This window comes from Cyclopterus lumpus, chromosome 24 (genome assembly GCF_009769545.1).
Source record: "Cyclopterus lumpus isolate fCycLum1 chromosome 24, fCycLum1.pri, whole genome shotgun sequence".
Lineage (NCBI taxonomy): Eukaryota > Metazoa > Chordata > Actinopteri > Perciformes > Cyclopteridae > Cyclopterus > Cyclopterus lumpus.
The window spans coordinates 3,869,459-3,883,027 of NC_046989.1; the positions used below are offsets into that span (position 1 = coordinate 3,869,459).

Genomic DNA, 13,569 nt, shown 5'->3' on the forward strand with positions numbered 1-13,569 from the left:
CTGCCAAACGTACTGTAACTTCTATTATTATCACTTTTTCCCTTCCTCTCAAATCACACACACAGGACACACACACCTCTCAACATAAAACATGCCATTTTTATTCAAGAGTTGGTCAATCCACTGTACGGTTCAGCGCAGTATTGGATTGGGTTGTATTGTACAGGGGTACACTTGCAGTGAATGTTTATGAGGGATATAAAATATATATATACTACACATAGCAACGTCATTCAGAGCATTCAGCAGGGCAAACCGTTATCAAAGTGGCAATGCAGACAGTGGTATATATATAATGCCCAGTTAAGACACAGAGCAGAAGTTGTGTACTTTCCAACGTAATGCACCTTTCCTCTGTTGCTGAAACTGTCAGGCAGTTTATGTTTTTTGATTGCAATGTAGCACGGCTTTTCATCAGATGACCGATTTATTTTCCTCGTGATTCCACAAAATGCACTTTAAACTTTAAATGAAACTAAACAAAATAGCACCTCTGACTAACAATCAAGAAACCAAACGGCGATGTGGTGTGTGTGTGTATGTGTGTGTGTGTGTGTGTGTGTGTGTGTGTGTAAAAAGTCTTGCATGATGTGAAAATATTTCCGTGCAGGATCCTATTATGAAAAAAGATGGTGACAACGCAGCAGCAGTAGATGCATTTTAAATAGTGAACTAAAAAAAGAAAGACTGCAGAGATCAACACAGAGTGGGGTGGGAGGCAGCAGCTGAGCAGGGTCTCCCTGTGGAAGCAGGTCGTGGGCCAACGCGGCCTCATTAGGCTTCGACCTTTGTGACCCCAGGCGTCACTCCAGCTTGAGCAGTTCCACGTCGAATATGAGGGTGGCGTTCGGGGGGATGACCCCGGGGTGGCCCGTCGCGCCATAAGCCATATCTGGTGTGCAGGTGATTTTTGCCCTCTGGCCCAGGCTCATCTGAAGCGGAGCAGTGGAAAATTTTAATAATATTTTTTTAATGCCGTTTTAAGGAGTATAAAGTTCAACGCAGAGCAAAATCACCCCAAATTAGCTTGAGGAAAGAGATGCAATCATAGTCATCGTCGTCTTTATTGATCTTTTTTTTTTCCACATGGAAATGCAATTTCGAGCAGTTTTTTCTTTTTCTTTTGCAGATGGCATTTAAATCCAGATGCACGAAAATATGGAACACTGTGAAAATAATGATTTTGGATGAAGTACCACAAAATTGCGCCACTTAGCATTTGAGACTGGATCTTCCCTTCAGCACTTTAATGTACCAACCTAGAACACTAGTCAAAAAACTATTGAAATATATGGATCCTTATTACTGTAACATTACAGAGAAACACACCTACGAATAAGAGCAGTTGGTATGACCCCTTTTAAAATCACCAGTATAAATGAATACATAACCTTCTATACTCCAAAGGGTTGAAGGTAACATACTAATGTACATGCAGTGTCTCTCCTACCTGTGCTACTCCTTCCTCCCAGCCCTTAATGACCTCACTCCGTCCAATCTTGAACTTAAAAGGCTTGTTCCGGTCTCGGGAGGAGTCGAACTTCTTCCCGTTCTGCAGCATGCCTGCCGAAAGAGCAAAATCACGTTGACAAAGTTCAGCCGTCGGCCGTTCAGGGTTCATCTGAGATCAATTAAAAAGACGCTTATCGACGTGGCTATTTTTATTTTTATTTTTTTGAAACGTCTGCGTAGTTAAAAGCTCTCGATGGCCGAAACTGTACAGAAAACCCTCAATGCATTATATGCTGGGAGGCCAGATCAATGCACGCCCCTTTCCCTCTGCAGCTAATGTTTTGGAAAGAGGCAATTTAAGATTAAAAAAAGGAGTAAAGTCCGTCTGGCTCCAGTCTGAGGAGTTATTCTGGCGGGTGGGGGGAGGGGGGGGTTATACGGTTCTTGTTTCAATTACGCAAATGAACAAAGGGAATGTGAATCAGGAAGCAGTGGCCTGGTTTAGTGGATTATTTTTAAAGTTAACTAGGCCATTGCCCGCCTGTATCTAGACCACTGGGAGAAACGGGTCATAAAAAGGCGGCGCGGTGCCGGACTGTTCCTTCAGGTAATAACACGGGGCCCATTAAACACGGATGCAGTCATCTATGACCGTCCTCCATTCAGGGAATCAGAGCTGCCATTTGAAGCAGCGATTGGCCAATATGATGCCATGATTTTAATAATGTGACACAATATATCAATATTACATATCGATATTGTGACATTGATATTGCGCAGGATAGATATCGCTTTAGTATTTGGATATCGTTATATATAATGTGTCTTCTCCTGGTTTTAAAGTCACCGTTACAGTCGTGATGTCATTTTCCTGAAGTTATAATTCTTTCATTATTTGCATTTACCCACGTAGTCATTATATCCACATTACGGATGATTATTTATCCCAAATATCATTCTGTAAATGAGAATAATAAAGCACCAGTGGTCAAGTATTTGGTAAAAAAAACCACAATAATAAACACAAAATAATGAGCAGGAACACGATTAGTCTTCCTCCGCATAAAGAGACCAATAAATAAAGAGTTCTGCCTCATCAATATCCTACAATACACCTCGCCGTCTGGTAGAAATACATAGTTTATGTTATACGTTTAATAAGAAGTCGGTCATACACAATGCATGCTGGGAAATAAAGGAATATTAGGTTGTATTAGTCCGTCGTTGATGTTAATTGTTTCTCAATTGAGTGTCCAGAGTGTCAAAATGCACCACACTACGCTATACATCTGATTCTGATGACATATATCATGGTTTAATATTCCACCCTCATAGCCAACTCCTAATATAAATAGTTTTGTCGTGCAGAAACGTTCACGAACATCCACCTGTTGCCCAGTCGTATGAACGCTGGTACTGTACTGCTTCTCGCCTTTCACCCCCCTAAACTTAGTAGGTCCATCACTTCCAAGTATCCCAGTGGCCCAGAGATCAGAGGGTCGTGCACTCAGCGAGAGGCAAAAGCCACCTGCTGCGGGGGGGAGGGGGGGGGGGGGGGGGGGGGGGGGGGGGGGGGGGGGGTGTCTCACAGGGTGTAAAAAGTGCACGCCGGAAAACTTTCACGATGGTTTAAAGAAAGCAGCAGATAACAACTCCGGAGGAGGCGGCGGCCTGCAGAGGGGGTTATCAGACACAGGGACACACTGGCAACCGGCTAAAACCAGTTTTGAGAAAGGGAGACAATGGAGAAAAACACCAGACATACCCCCCCCCCCCCCCCCCCCCGTAGTTCACAGAGCTGCAGCGCGGTATGTAACGTTCGATGCTACTTTCAGCTCTCGCTGCAGGATATATATAAAGACGGCGTATAACAGGTGCACGTTCCACTCGTGGACTCTGGACTGTGTCTCGCAGGAGAAGCAAAACAAAACGTCAGAAACTACTCCCGACGCCCCCATCGGCGCTCCGTTATCACTCTTTGGTCAGCTAAGCACGGGGGGGGGGGGGGGGGGGGGGGGTGGGGGGGGGGGGGGCGGGGAGACTCAGCAATAACAACAAGCAGGGCCTTCCTGAGGAGCGACTCCCACCCTCTCTCCTCATGACAAGGCTTTCACTTGGTAGAGCTGTGGCTGGATCTGCACACAAAAAAAGAAAAGAGATCGGTGGCGCACACACAGGGGTGGGGTTATTTTTACTCAGTTTACTGTATCCTGTCTCACCCCTGTCTAGGACGGCTGCCAGCTCCCCCCCCCCCCCCCCCTTCTCTGGCCCACGTGTGGATGAAATGGGATGCGTGTAAAGCCATCTGTCTACCAACCTAAATGCGTTGCCGCCGTATCGCAGCTGCGTGCGATGTGCTATTAGCAGTATCTCCAGCTTAGACAACAAATGGCTAATTCACAACTGCAGCGCCGATAGCCTGAAAGGGTTACGAGATGAATAAGGGGTCCCCAAGTTCCTGAAGGTCTGAGGTTCGACCGGGAACCATAAGGTTCTTTGAGAGACTAAGGGTCCCAATAAGAACCCTTGTTGGAAGAAAGAGTTCTTCAAGGGTCCCCCCCTTGAAGAACTCCTGGATGGCTTTTGTTAGTACCCTTAGGAGGTGAAAAAGGATAGAATTTCACAGATTTCTTTTCTGTTCGGTTCTAGGTAGTATTTTTAACAAAAGGATGTACAGTGAACACGATATGAGGATCCTATGAAGGTCAGCCAAAAGAACCCTGAAAACTGAACAAGATACGGGGTTTCCCGGTTCCCCCAGTGGATCCGAAGGGTTAGTATTCATGTGTTTGGGGCACTGCGAGAAGATATTGTGCCAACTCTCTACCAGAAAACCAACTGTTGATGGTCGCCTCGATATTGAGCGATGTGCTGTTCCATAAGTCAGCAAAAAGCTGCGAATAAACCGGTTTCTTTCTTGATCTCTGCAACGTTGGGATTGAACGCTTCCCACGGCATTCAATCACAACATTCTCCCATGGAAGGCCTCTATCTATTTCTGTGTGTCTCACACACACACACACACCAGGATTAGGTCTCAGCTTCAGCACGTTTCATGGCGGAGTCTGGAGCTCAAACATGGTAAGGAAAGATGTCCACATTTAGGCATGACATCACATGCAGGAGGCCTGTTGGTCCCAGAGCTCACGCCTCCCGACCGACAAGAGGCCGTTTATCCTCACGGCCTAGTGCCGAACGCAGAACCCCGGAGGCTGCCGCCGGGGTCCTTTATAAGGAACCGATATTGGGTCTGCTTCCTTTAGACTTCCTTCAGAGGGAAGGAGGGGGGGGTGGGGAGCTTGTGATTGCCGGCTCGGCCTTCTCCAAAATAATCTATAATCTGCCCTTTGATTTACCGGTTTGTACTTTTCAAGCGTTTGATCAGTCGTGTACGTTTTGTAGCCGGGCCCGGGCGGCTCAGTGCACCGCGAGGCCCGTGAGAGATAATCCGTGGATGTTGACGCGGTCGAGAAAGAAAAGAAGAATGTGTATGAAAGAGCCGGGGCGGCTTTTTCCAATTATTTTGTCGATGCAAGAGCCCTTACTCACCTGCCTCGTGGCAATAAGCAATAAGCTAATTATGGCAACCACAACTCCCACTAGAGTCAGAAGGGGGGGGGGACTCACATATCTCTGTGCTCTGGCACGTGTGTGTGTGTGTGTGTGTGTGTGTGTGTAATGTTAAATGTTGGAAAACGAGAGAGGTTTCCAATCCATTTGTGTTCGCTCTCTCCTGACCGTTGCCGATTCTCAGAGCTCTGCTGTCTTGTGTCCCAGATCTAAAGCTAACCTTCTATTGCCGGAACTATCTCTCGATCAGACCTTGAACTAATCTTGTATTTGAGCTTTTAAATAAACCAAATGTGGGTTGGTGTCCTTCTTTACGACAGCCCACTGACCTGAAGAGTAGGTACCAATTCCTGGATAGCTGACCGTACCACCAATTACAGTTTCTAAAAACACCATTTCTGAAGCTAAGGCCGTGTTTGTCCAAACTCTACACACACACAAACATACACACACCATATCTAACATCCGGTTTCTGAAGAGTGAAGCCAATGTGGAAGTGTCTTAAAACTTGCATTATCTCCAGCAGAAAGGCGACTCCTCTGGTTGTATAGAAGTCTATGCTTCATGTGTTAAAGCTGCATTCTCTCTCCTGACCACCAGGGGGCGACTCCTCTGGTTGTATAGAAGTCCATGCTTCATGTCTTAAAGCTGCATTCTCTCTACTGACCACCAGGGGGCGACTCCTCTGGTTGTATAGAAGTCTATGCTTCATGTGTTAAAGCTGCATTCTCACTCCTGACCACCAGGGGGCGACTCCTCTGGTTGTATAGAAGTCTATGCTTCATGTGATAAAGCTGCATTCTCTCTACTGACCACCAGGGGGCGACTCCTCTGGTTGTATAGAAGTCTATATAAATGACTCTACTTCTCTTGATGTATTCCCTCAGTAAACATTGTAAACATGAGTTTTTGGTCTCAATCTCTAGTTTCAAGTCTTCTTCAATACAGCGTGATGTGCAGGTGGTCGCAAAAATGGCAAAGGCCGTAATCCAAGATGGCGACGGCCAAAAAGCCCAAAATCGAGGTTTCAAAACGGATTAACAAAGATTAACAAACAAAAATAAAAAAGTTAATTAAAATGTGTACGAGGATTTTTTTTTTTTTTGCCTGTTGAATACGAACAACTACAAAAACTGCGGGATGAAATAAAAAAATTAAAAAAATTAGAGAAACAACCTCTTTGAGTCATCGTTGCTTGATGAGCGACTCGCTTACAGGTGCATACATGCCTCACTGCGGAGGTGGATACTAACACTACTTATTATAATACAAACGCTCTAATCTTCTCCGACGAGACCACATTCTTCTGCTAATCTCCGTGCGTTCAACACTAAAAGCATTACACACACACACGCACACACACACACAAACACACACACACTCACCTACAGCTCCGGCACATTCTTTTTCCATCGACCCACTGTGAACACACATCATCCCCCGCTGATACAACGATATATATTTATAGCTCTATTTTTTTTGTGTTCCACGGATAAGGCCCTTGTTTTGGCTTAGCTTAGCTTATTTTTAATTTTTGTTGTAATATTACAGACGCTTGGTGACATTCAGGGGAGGTGATCATGATAGAAAACAGACGTGACAACACAGGATCCACCATATGACCCGAGGGTGGGGGGTGCAGATGAGAGAGACTTATATCTGTGTGAGCTCATTTACCAACCGAATAATAACAACAAACTTTTTTTCCAAACAATACAACATTTGTTGACTGTCATCGCAAGTCAAACAAAGCAGGAAAAAATACTTCTATTAAAACTGAGATACTATGTGAGAAAGTAAGTGAAGCCAAATCATCAGATAACGACAACCACGCACACCCATTTTTAAAGTGGCAAGACGGCAAATCCCGAGCACCAGGGCGCACAAACACACACACACACACACACACACACACAGTAAAATACAACAATTCTCACACGCTGTCAAAACCTGTTTACCACAGAGTCAATGCCGGGGAGCGGGCAACAGCTTTTATAGCCGTGTAATAACCGATCCCCAGACAGACTGATGGCTGTGAACCGGGTTGTGTTTACTTTCTGTCTGACCCAGTTGTCTGGGCCGACAACCCCCGGGGGCAGACAATAACCCCAATTTTTTTTCCTTTTCACCCAAAAAACATCTCAGCGTCTCGCTGCCCCACCTCGAATAATTGGCCAATCTGAGAGGAGACAAAAAAAAAGACGGTGGGGGGGGGGGAAAGAGAGTGTGTGTTTGTGTGTGTGTGTGCACATGTATATTCTATATGTGCAAGTTGCAACAGTCTCTAAAACGGCATTGACACCGCGAGACACCCAAATTCCTCCAACAAAACAAAAGGGGAAAAAAAACGATATTTTCTGGGTGGGGTGGCTGCTGCTGCACCCTGTATCCCATCTATGAAGACTTTAGACAGCACACACACACACACGCGCACACACACACACACACACAGGTGCATACATGTCTCGCAGACCGTGCACACTTTTGAGAGAGCTGGGCTGCACACTGAGCCGTGCCGCTTCTCTCCAGGTAACTCAAATGAAATGTAATAACTGTACAAAAAAACTAAGAAAAACATGCAAACAGAGCCAATTTCCTCTCTCAACAAGGAGGACAGGTGTGTGTGTGTGTGTGTTGGGAGGGGGGTCTGGTTTCCACGATTGCCTACCTATGTAATGCACAACACATGCCTGGCCCTTCTTTGGAAATGTTCTTCCTGTTGAGAAGAGAGAGAGAGAGAGAGAGAGAGAGAGAGAGAGAGAATAAGTGTTATTGTGTCATTAACTGTTAGGTCTGGTGAGGGGCTCCTGGCAGGACCACCAGAGGACACGCACACATGTTAAAGTCAGATAATGTTATAATGTGATAATGCATGACACGCACACATGTTAAAGTCAGATAATGTTATAATGTGATAATGCATGACACGCACACATGTTATAATGTGATAATGCATGTGTCCACATTTTGTGAAACTTCAGCTTGGAGCCTTCTTTTATTTTTTTTCCAGGGCTATACAACCTCAGCTATCTTGTGATCAAAATGCTAAATATTTATAATATAATAATTATAATATAATATTAACGTCACCGCGAGCAGCTGCATGTCTGACGGCTAAACTAAACTTTATATATGTATCTAAATTATGTTGATATTTGACACGATTTGCAGCACCACCCACCCAACACGTCCAGCAACCCACCCCCGCATCAAAGCCCACACAAGCGGATACATCAACTCACCATCACCGGGGGATATCGTCTCGACTTCCACGCCCATGGCGGTGCTGCGGTGCTTCAATAATTAGCTCTGAAACATAAAAATAAATAAAAAATAAAGCAATTAAAAAAGAAGCCCGTTTTTGTTTTGTTTTTTTCGCCCGTGAAGCAGCTACAATTGCCGATCGGTGGAAACCACGAACTCAAGCCGACCACTGGCTCTGATTTCGGGAGCTGCGGCGGCCAAAGATGAAACCGTCTAAACGCGAGGTTGTAGCGCGAGGCGGCGTCCGAGATCTCCGACTTCAGCCCGTGTGCGTCACGCGGCCCCCGGCGTCACGTCAACCGTTTCTCTAATTTAATTAAATAAATTTTTTTTCTTCATTTTGTGGTTATCTCACGTTGTGTTCTTTATTAGAATAAATATTAATTTTGTCCGCTGAAACGGGAAAAAATGGGTTAAAAAAAAGAAAAGTAACCGTTGTGACGAAAACTACATATCCCAGAATGCACCGAGAACGTCAGGGAGTTTTGCTTCCGGGTGGACTAAGAAAACGGGCATTTCAAGACACATTTCAACCGGTAAAAACGTGATTTAATAGACGGGGGAACTCGCTTGATTCCGCGTGAGATGGTTGTGGTTTTATGAGGTATGTGTGTATATATGTACACCAATGATTAGCTGCAACGTTAGTTTGATAAGTTAATGCTAATGCTAAAGGTAAACATTAGCATGAGTTAAATAACTTATTTCCAGTGTGAACTGGAAAACCTCTGCGTATCATAATGATGACGTTTATCACCTCAGACCAATGTAGTGTATCCTCTGTGTGAACGCTGTTATTCTGTTATTTACTATATTTAGCTCACGCACACGTATTTAAAAAAAATAATATTTACTTTGCTTTATTGTGCATGTGATGAGTAACGTCTCTATTTCGATGTGGGGACGACCTAGTGGCAGTTTTCACACAATTCAGTATTGTTAATGCCCTGAGGTCCTGGCAGGATCGTATTGTTAATGCCCTGAGGTCCTGGCAGGATCGTATTGTTAATGCGCTGAGGTCCTGGCAGGATCGTATTGTTAATGCCCTGAGGTCCCGACAGTATCGGTGTGTTGTTAAGGTCATTCAAGGTGTAAGCAGCTATCAGTCTTCGTCACCACTGCCTCGGCTCAGGCCGAGGGGATTAAGGCATGTACTTGGAAGGAGACACGAGAGGCTTTTGCTATTCTTAATCTGCATAGGTATAGGCAAAGGCAACACTAGCTACTCTAGTGCAGGACCCGCTCGGACCGGATAGGTCTCAGTCACCAATGTGAACTCCCTGATTCACATAAACAAAAAAAAACAAAAAACATCTTCTCTTTTTTTTTAATTTTTTTTTTTATATAAGCGTCGTCACACCTGCCGGGATGGATCTTGGCAAAGCAAAGCTGCTTCGGTCGGGTCTCAACACGCTGCACCAGGCCATCCACCCCGTGCACGGGATCGCGTGGACGGACGGCAAGCAGGTCTGCCTTACGTCTCTCTTCATCGTCAGCGGCGAGGTGAATTTCGGCGACACGAACGTCATCGGGCAGTTCGATCACGTCCTCGGCCTCTTCTGGGGACCGCTGTGCTGCTCGGACTCCCCGGCCCTGCTGGCCGTCCAGCACAAGAAACACGTTACCGTGTGGCAACTGCAGCTCAGCGCGCTGGAGCAGAACAAGCTGCTGTGCACTCAGACCTGCGAGATGAGCGAGCCGTTCCCTCTGCTCTCCCAAGGCTGCGTCTGGCACCCTAAACTGGACATCCTGGTTGTGCTGACCAAGAAGGACACTTCTTTGCTGTTTTCCGTCAGAGTGGACAACAGGAGGATCAAAGCGGACATCAAAGGTAGTGGACTGATCCACTGCGCGTGCTGGACTAAGGACGGCACGCGCCTGGTGGTGGCTATAGGAAGTTCCCTGCACTCTTACATCTGGAATGACATCCAGAAGAATCTGGTGGCCTGCTCCTTCTGCCCCATCTTCGACGTGGGGGGCTACATCTGTGCCATCGAGGCCACGGGGGAGGCTCAAGTAGCGGTGGCCACGGAGCTGCCTCTGGACAAAATCTGCGGGTTGAATGCCGGCATGGCCTTCGACATGGTGTCGGAGGCCGAGTCCCTGCAGGGCCGCGGCTCGCACGTGGCCCTGACGGAAGAAGACAGCGTTCTGGACTCGCGAAGGAGATCTGAATCTGAGAGTTCCTACACCCCCTGCTCAGGCCCTCTGGACCTCACCCACCTCCTGGCGAGGCACCGCCGCTCCGACCCCAGCCCCCTTCTCCACCTGCGTCGCAGAGACACCATGACGGGCTCGGGCCAGGACTCCTCGCACCTCATCCTGGTCACCTACGAGCGCAAAGTCACCACCAGCCGCAAAGTCAGCATCCCCGGGATTTTGGTTCCGGACGTCGTGGCGTTCGACCCGCGCGGCTCCACGGTGGCGGTGGCCTCCAACACCTGCAACATGGTGCTGGTGTACTGCATCACGGCCTCCGCCATGCCCAACATTCAGCAGATCTCTCTGCAGGCGAACGAGAGGCCCAAAGGAGTCTGCTTCCTCAATGACAAGCTGCTGCTGCTGATGGTGGGCCGGCAGAAGTCCAACGACCCCGCCTTCCTCCCGTCTTCTAACACGGACAAGTACGTTCTCCGCCTGGTAGCCAAAGAGCTGATGGCCGATGGAGAGACTCCAATCACGCCACCTGCTCACAACCGTGAGTCCGCTTGTATTTTAAGCGCAGGGATTAGGAGGCACTCGGAGCACCTATCTAAGGACGACCGGGAGCACCCGGGGATAAAGGACTTGGTGTTACCTGGTGGGGGAGTCGTTCGCTCTGCTGGTAACAGGCGCAGGCTGGTGGAGGAGTTGAGGAGCGGCGAGCCCAGCCCCGTCGCGAGCACCGTGGACTTCTTCGACCGAGCCCCGTCCAGCCCCTCGTCCGTCACGGTGGAGAACTTCGACGTGGACCACGTCAACCGCATGAGCTGCCTGGCGGTGGCCGGCCAGGCGAGCAGAGACTCCAGCCGGGCCTGCTCCCCTCGCCACGAGCCGTCGGACAAGCTCCACACGGACCCGACGCTGCCTTACCCCGACCGGGCGATGGGCCCCGCCAAGGAGCGCGCGCTGGAGCAGCTGGTTCTCAACATGGAGAGGCTTTTCACGCGCTTCGCGGACGTGCAGCAGTGTCTGACGGAAATCCGAGATTACAACCAGAACGGCAAGAAGGCCCAGGGCGCCTACCCCAGCGCCTCCGAACCCCCCTATGTCAACGTCACATGTCAGGTACGGGTTCTCTGTGTGTTTGTAACTGAACGGGTGAGAGGAAGAGGTTCCCTCTCTTTCTGGAGTCTCCGTCTCCAGCAGCTTTTGCTCCAGAGGCTTAAACGGCTTATTCAGTGGGAATTTACACTTTTTTTAAGGATAAGACAACGCGTTTCCAGATACTTGACTTCATTTATCAAGCATCGGATCAGAAGATATGGATTAACCGGACTCGGTTGATTCACCTTTTTCTTTTTCTTTCTCCTTCTCTCATGCAGAAGCAGCTGTCGGAGAACGTGTTCATCGACGAGCGGCGGCCGGTGCTGCTGTGTGACGGGAAGCTGTGTCTGCGCGTCCTTCAAGACCTCTTCAACCTGACGATTGTGGAGATGACGTATGGTACGGGCGGCGTTCAGTTTCTATTTTTTAAAATGGTGCTTATTGCTTCTTTTTTTTAAAAGTTGGCGCCGGGGCGATAATTCACTTTTTTTGATGAAGTCGTGAATGGAGATGTCACGATAGACAATTACGCCGTCTAAATTGATAATAACAAACAGAAACCATCAAACTATATATTTATTATATATATATATATATATAATCTTTTGTATACTGTATAATATAATAATACATATATAAATATATATATATTATTATACAACTGTATAATATATTATACTGTATAATAATAAATATATATATATATTTATTATTATATTATATATTTTGCATACTGTGTAATATATATATATATATATATATATATATATATATATATATATAATTGTTTTTGACCGAGTCTACGGTGTTAAAAAATTAAAACCCCTGGGAGTATTTTCAGCCTAGAAGTCATCATATAAAACAAGTTTTTTTCAGGATGCATTTTAATAGATAAATAATCTCTCGTACTGTACCCTGGAGTCTCAAACGACACCATTCCAGCGTCGTTGCCGTGGGTACGCTATAATTGGACGTGATTTAAAAGCCTAGGTCAGATTACGAGGTTTAAAACTAAAGCGGCTTACTCTGTTTAAATGAGCACACACTGTCCCAAACTCAGAGGCAGCAGCAAGCAAAACATATCTCAAACTACCCCCCCCCCTTCAGTGGCTATAACGGTTACCGTGGTAACAAAACAGATCTTTCATTGACCTCGTGTGATCTCTTTGCAGGGCCGCTGTGGGTGGTGCTCGTGGCCGACGGAGACGGCTTCGTGCCTCTGACCTTCAAGCCCAAAGAGGAGCTCACGGTGCGGAACGGGAAGAGGAAAAGTACCCTGCGGACCCCCGGGAGCCCCGAGACCTCCGTCCCGTCCAGTCCAGGCCCCGGCCAAAGCCCCAACATGACCGCAGACTTCTCCACATAGTGCCTCCTCACACAGGTGTCAGTTGATGGACTCACACAGGTGTATCCTCATAACTTATGAAATGAAAGCGTGCCCCAAAGAATGCGTTTCCTTGGGACGTCTCGTTGGACTAAATGCAGTTCCTCTACCGACGGCTCCGAGTATGTTTTTAGAGACGTTTTAACACATCCTGCTGTCCAGGTCCAAGAGCCAGTAGAGGCTTGATTTTTGTTTGTTTGTTTGTTTGTTTGTTCTGTATTTGTTAATGGAGCGCTGCAGAAGTAAAAAAATCTAGATTTTTACCCCGTAAAATGTCTGGATTTTCACTTCTATGCCGAATGGTCTCACTCGAACGGATGCACGTTGCACACGGGTTAGATTCCGCATTGCCACGCAACACTCTGGAAATAATATCTAAAATGTTAATATGAACGCAGTTTATGCACCTTTTCTTCCACATTTTGTAACGTCACCAAGCGCAGTGACACACAACCGACCACTAGAGGGGGCAAGACTCAACAGAAACGTCCCCGTCATTGCAATAAAGGGTCAAATATGTGTGAACATATGTCTTAAAATATATATATTTTGCCAGCGTTTTCAATATTAAATCTGCATAACTAGTGTGCGCTCCTTTTCTGTGTGTGTCGCTTATTTACACTCCGGTGAAGAAACACAACGCCACACGTTTT

The 13,569-nt window shown here is 46.8% G+C and overlaps 2 protein-coding genes across 3 annotated transcripts; one reads left to right on the forward strand and one right to left on the reverse strand.

The window, feature by feature from the left end:
• Positions 1-79: 79 nt before the first annotated feature.
• On the reverse strand, positions 80-8,536 carry fkbp1b (FKBP prolyl isomerase 1B). The gene is made up of 4 exons (XM_034528455.1): positions 8,265-8,536; positions 7,691-7,738; positions 1,451-1,563; positions 80-932 (listed from the first exon to the last, which is right to left on the reverse strand). The coding sequence occupies exons 1-4, from the start codon at positions 8,299-8,301 to the stop codon at positions 804-806; spliced, it is 327 nt and encodes a 108-aa protein (XP_034384346.1). The 5' UTR covers positions 8,302-8,536; the 3' UTR covers positions 80-803.
• Positions 8,537-8,762: 226 nt separating this feature from the next.
• Positions 8,763-13,561, forward strand: wdcp (WD repeat and coiled coil containing). 2 transcript variants are annotated; one of them, XM_034528047.1, is made up of 4 exons: positions 8,763-8,822; positions 9,636-11,553; positions 11,811-11,931; positions 12,705-13,561. In XM_034528047.1, exons 2-4 carry the CDS (start codon positions 9,655-9,657, stop codon positions 12,896-12,898), a joined length of 2,214 nt encoding a protein of 737 aa, XP_034383938.1. In that variant the 5' UTR covers positions 8,763-8,822; positions 9,636-9,654; the 3' UTR covers positions 12,899-13,561. The 2 variants fall into 2 exon arrangements, with proteins under 2 accessions (XP_034383938.1, XP_034383937.1); XM_034528046.1 differs by having other exon boundaries at positions 8,771-8,890; positions 12,705-13,466.
• The last annotated feature ends 8 nt before the right edge of the window (positions 13,562-13,569 follow it).

What these genes read in the sequence shown, in the direction of transcription:
- fkbp1b (XM_034528455.1), bottom strand. Translation starts at nt 8,301, where the DNA reads ATGGGCGTGGAAGTCGAGACGATATCCCCCGGTGATG. An exon ending in GACGATATCCCCCGGTGATG is followed by an intron (nt 7,739 to 8,264) that starts GTGAGTTGATGT and finishes TCTTCTCAACAG; the next exon opens with GAAGAACATTTCCAAAGAAG. An exon ending in GGGAGGAAGGAGTAGCACAG is followed by an intron (nt 933 to 1,450) that starts GTAGGAGAGACA and finishes GCTCCGCTTCAG; the next exon opens with ATGAGCCTGGGCCAGAGGGC.
- wdcp (XM_034528046.1), top strand. An exon ending in ATGTCAACGTCACATGTCAG is followed by an intron (nt 11,554 to 11,810) that starts GTACGGGTTCTC and finishes TCTCTCATGCAG; the next exon opens with AAGCAGCTGTCGGAGAACGT. An exon ending in GATTGTGGAGATGACGTATG is followed by an intron (nt 11,932 to 12,704) that starts GTACGGGCGGCG and finishes ATCTCTTTGCAG; the next exon opens with GGCCGCTGTGGGTGGTGCTC.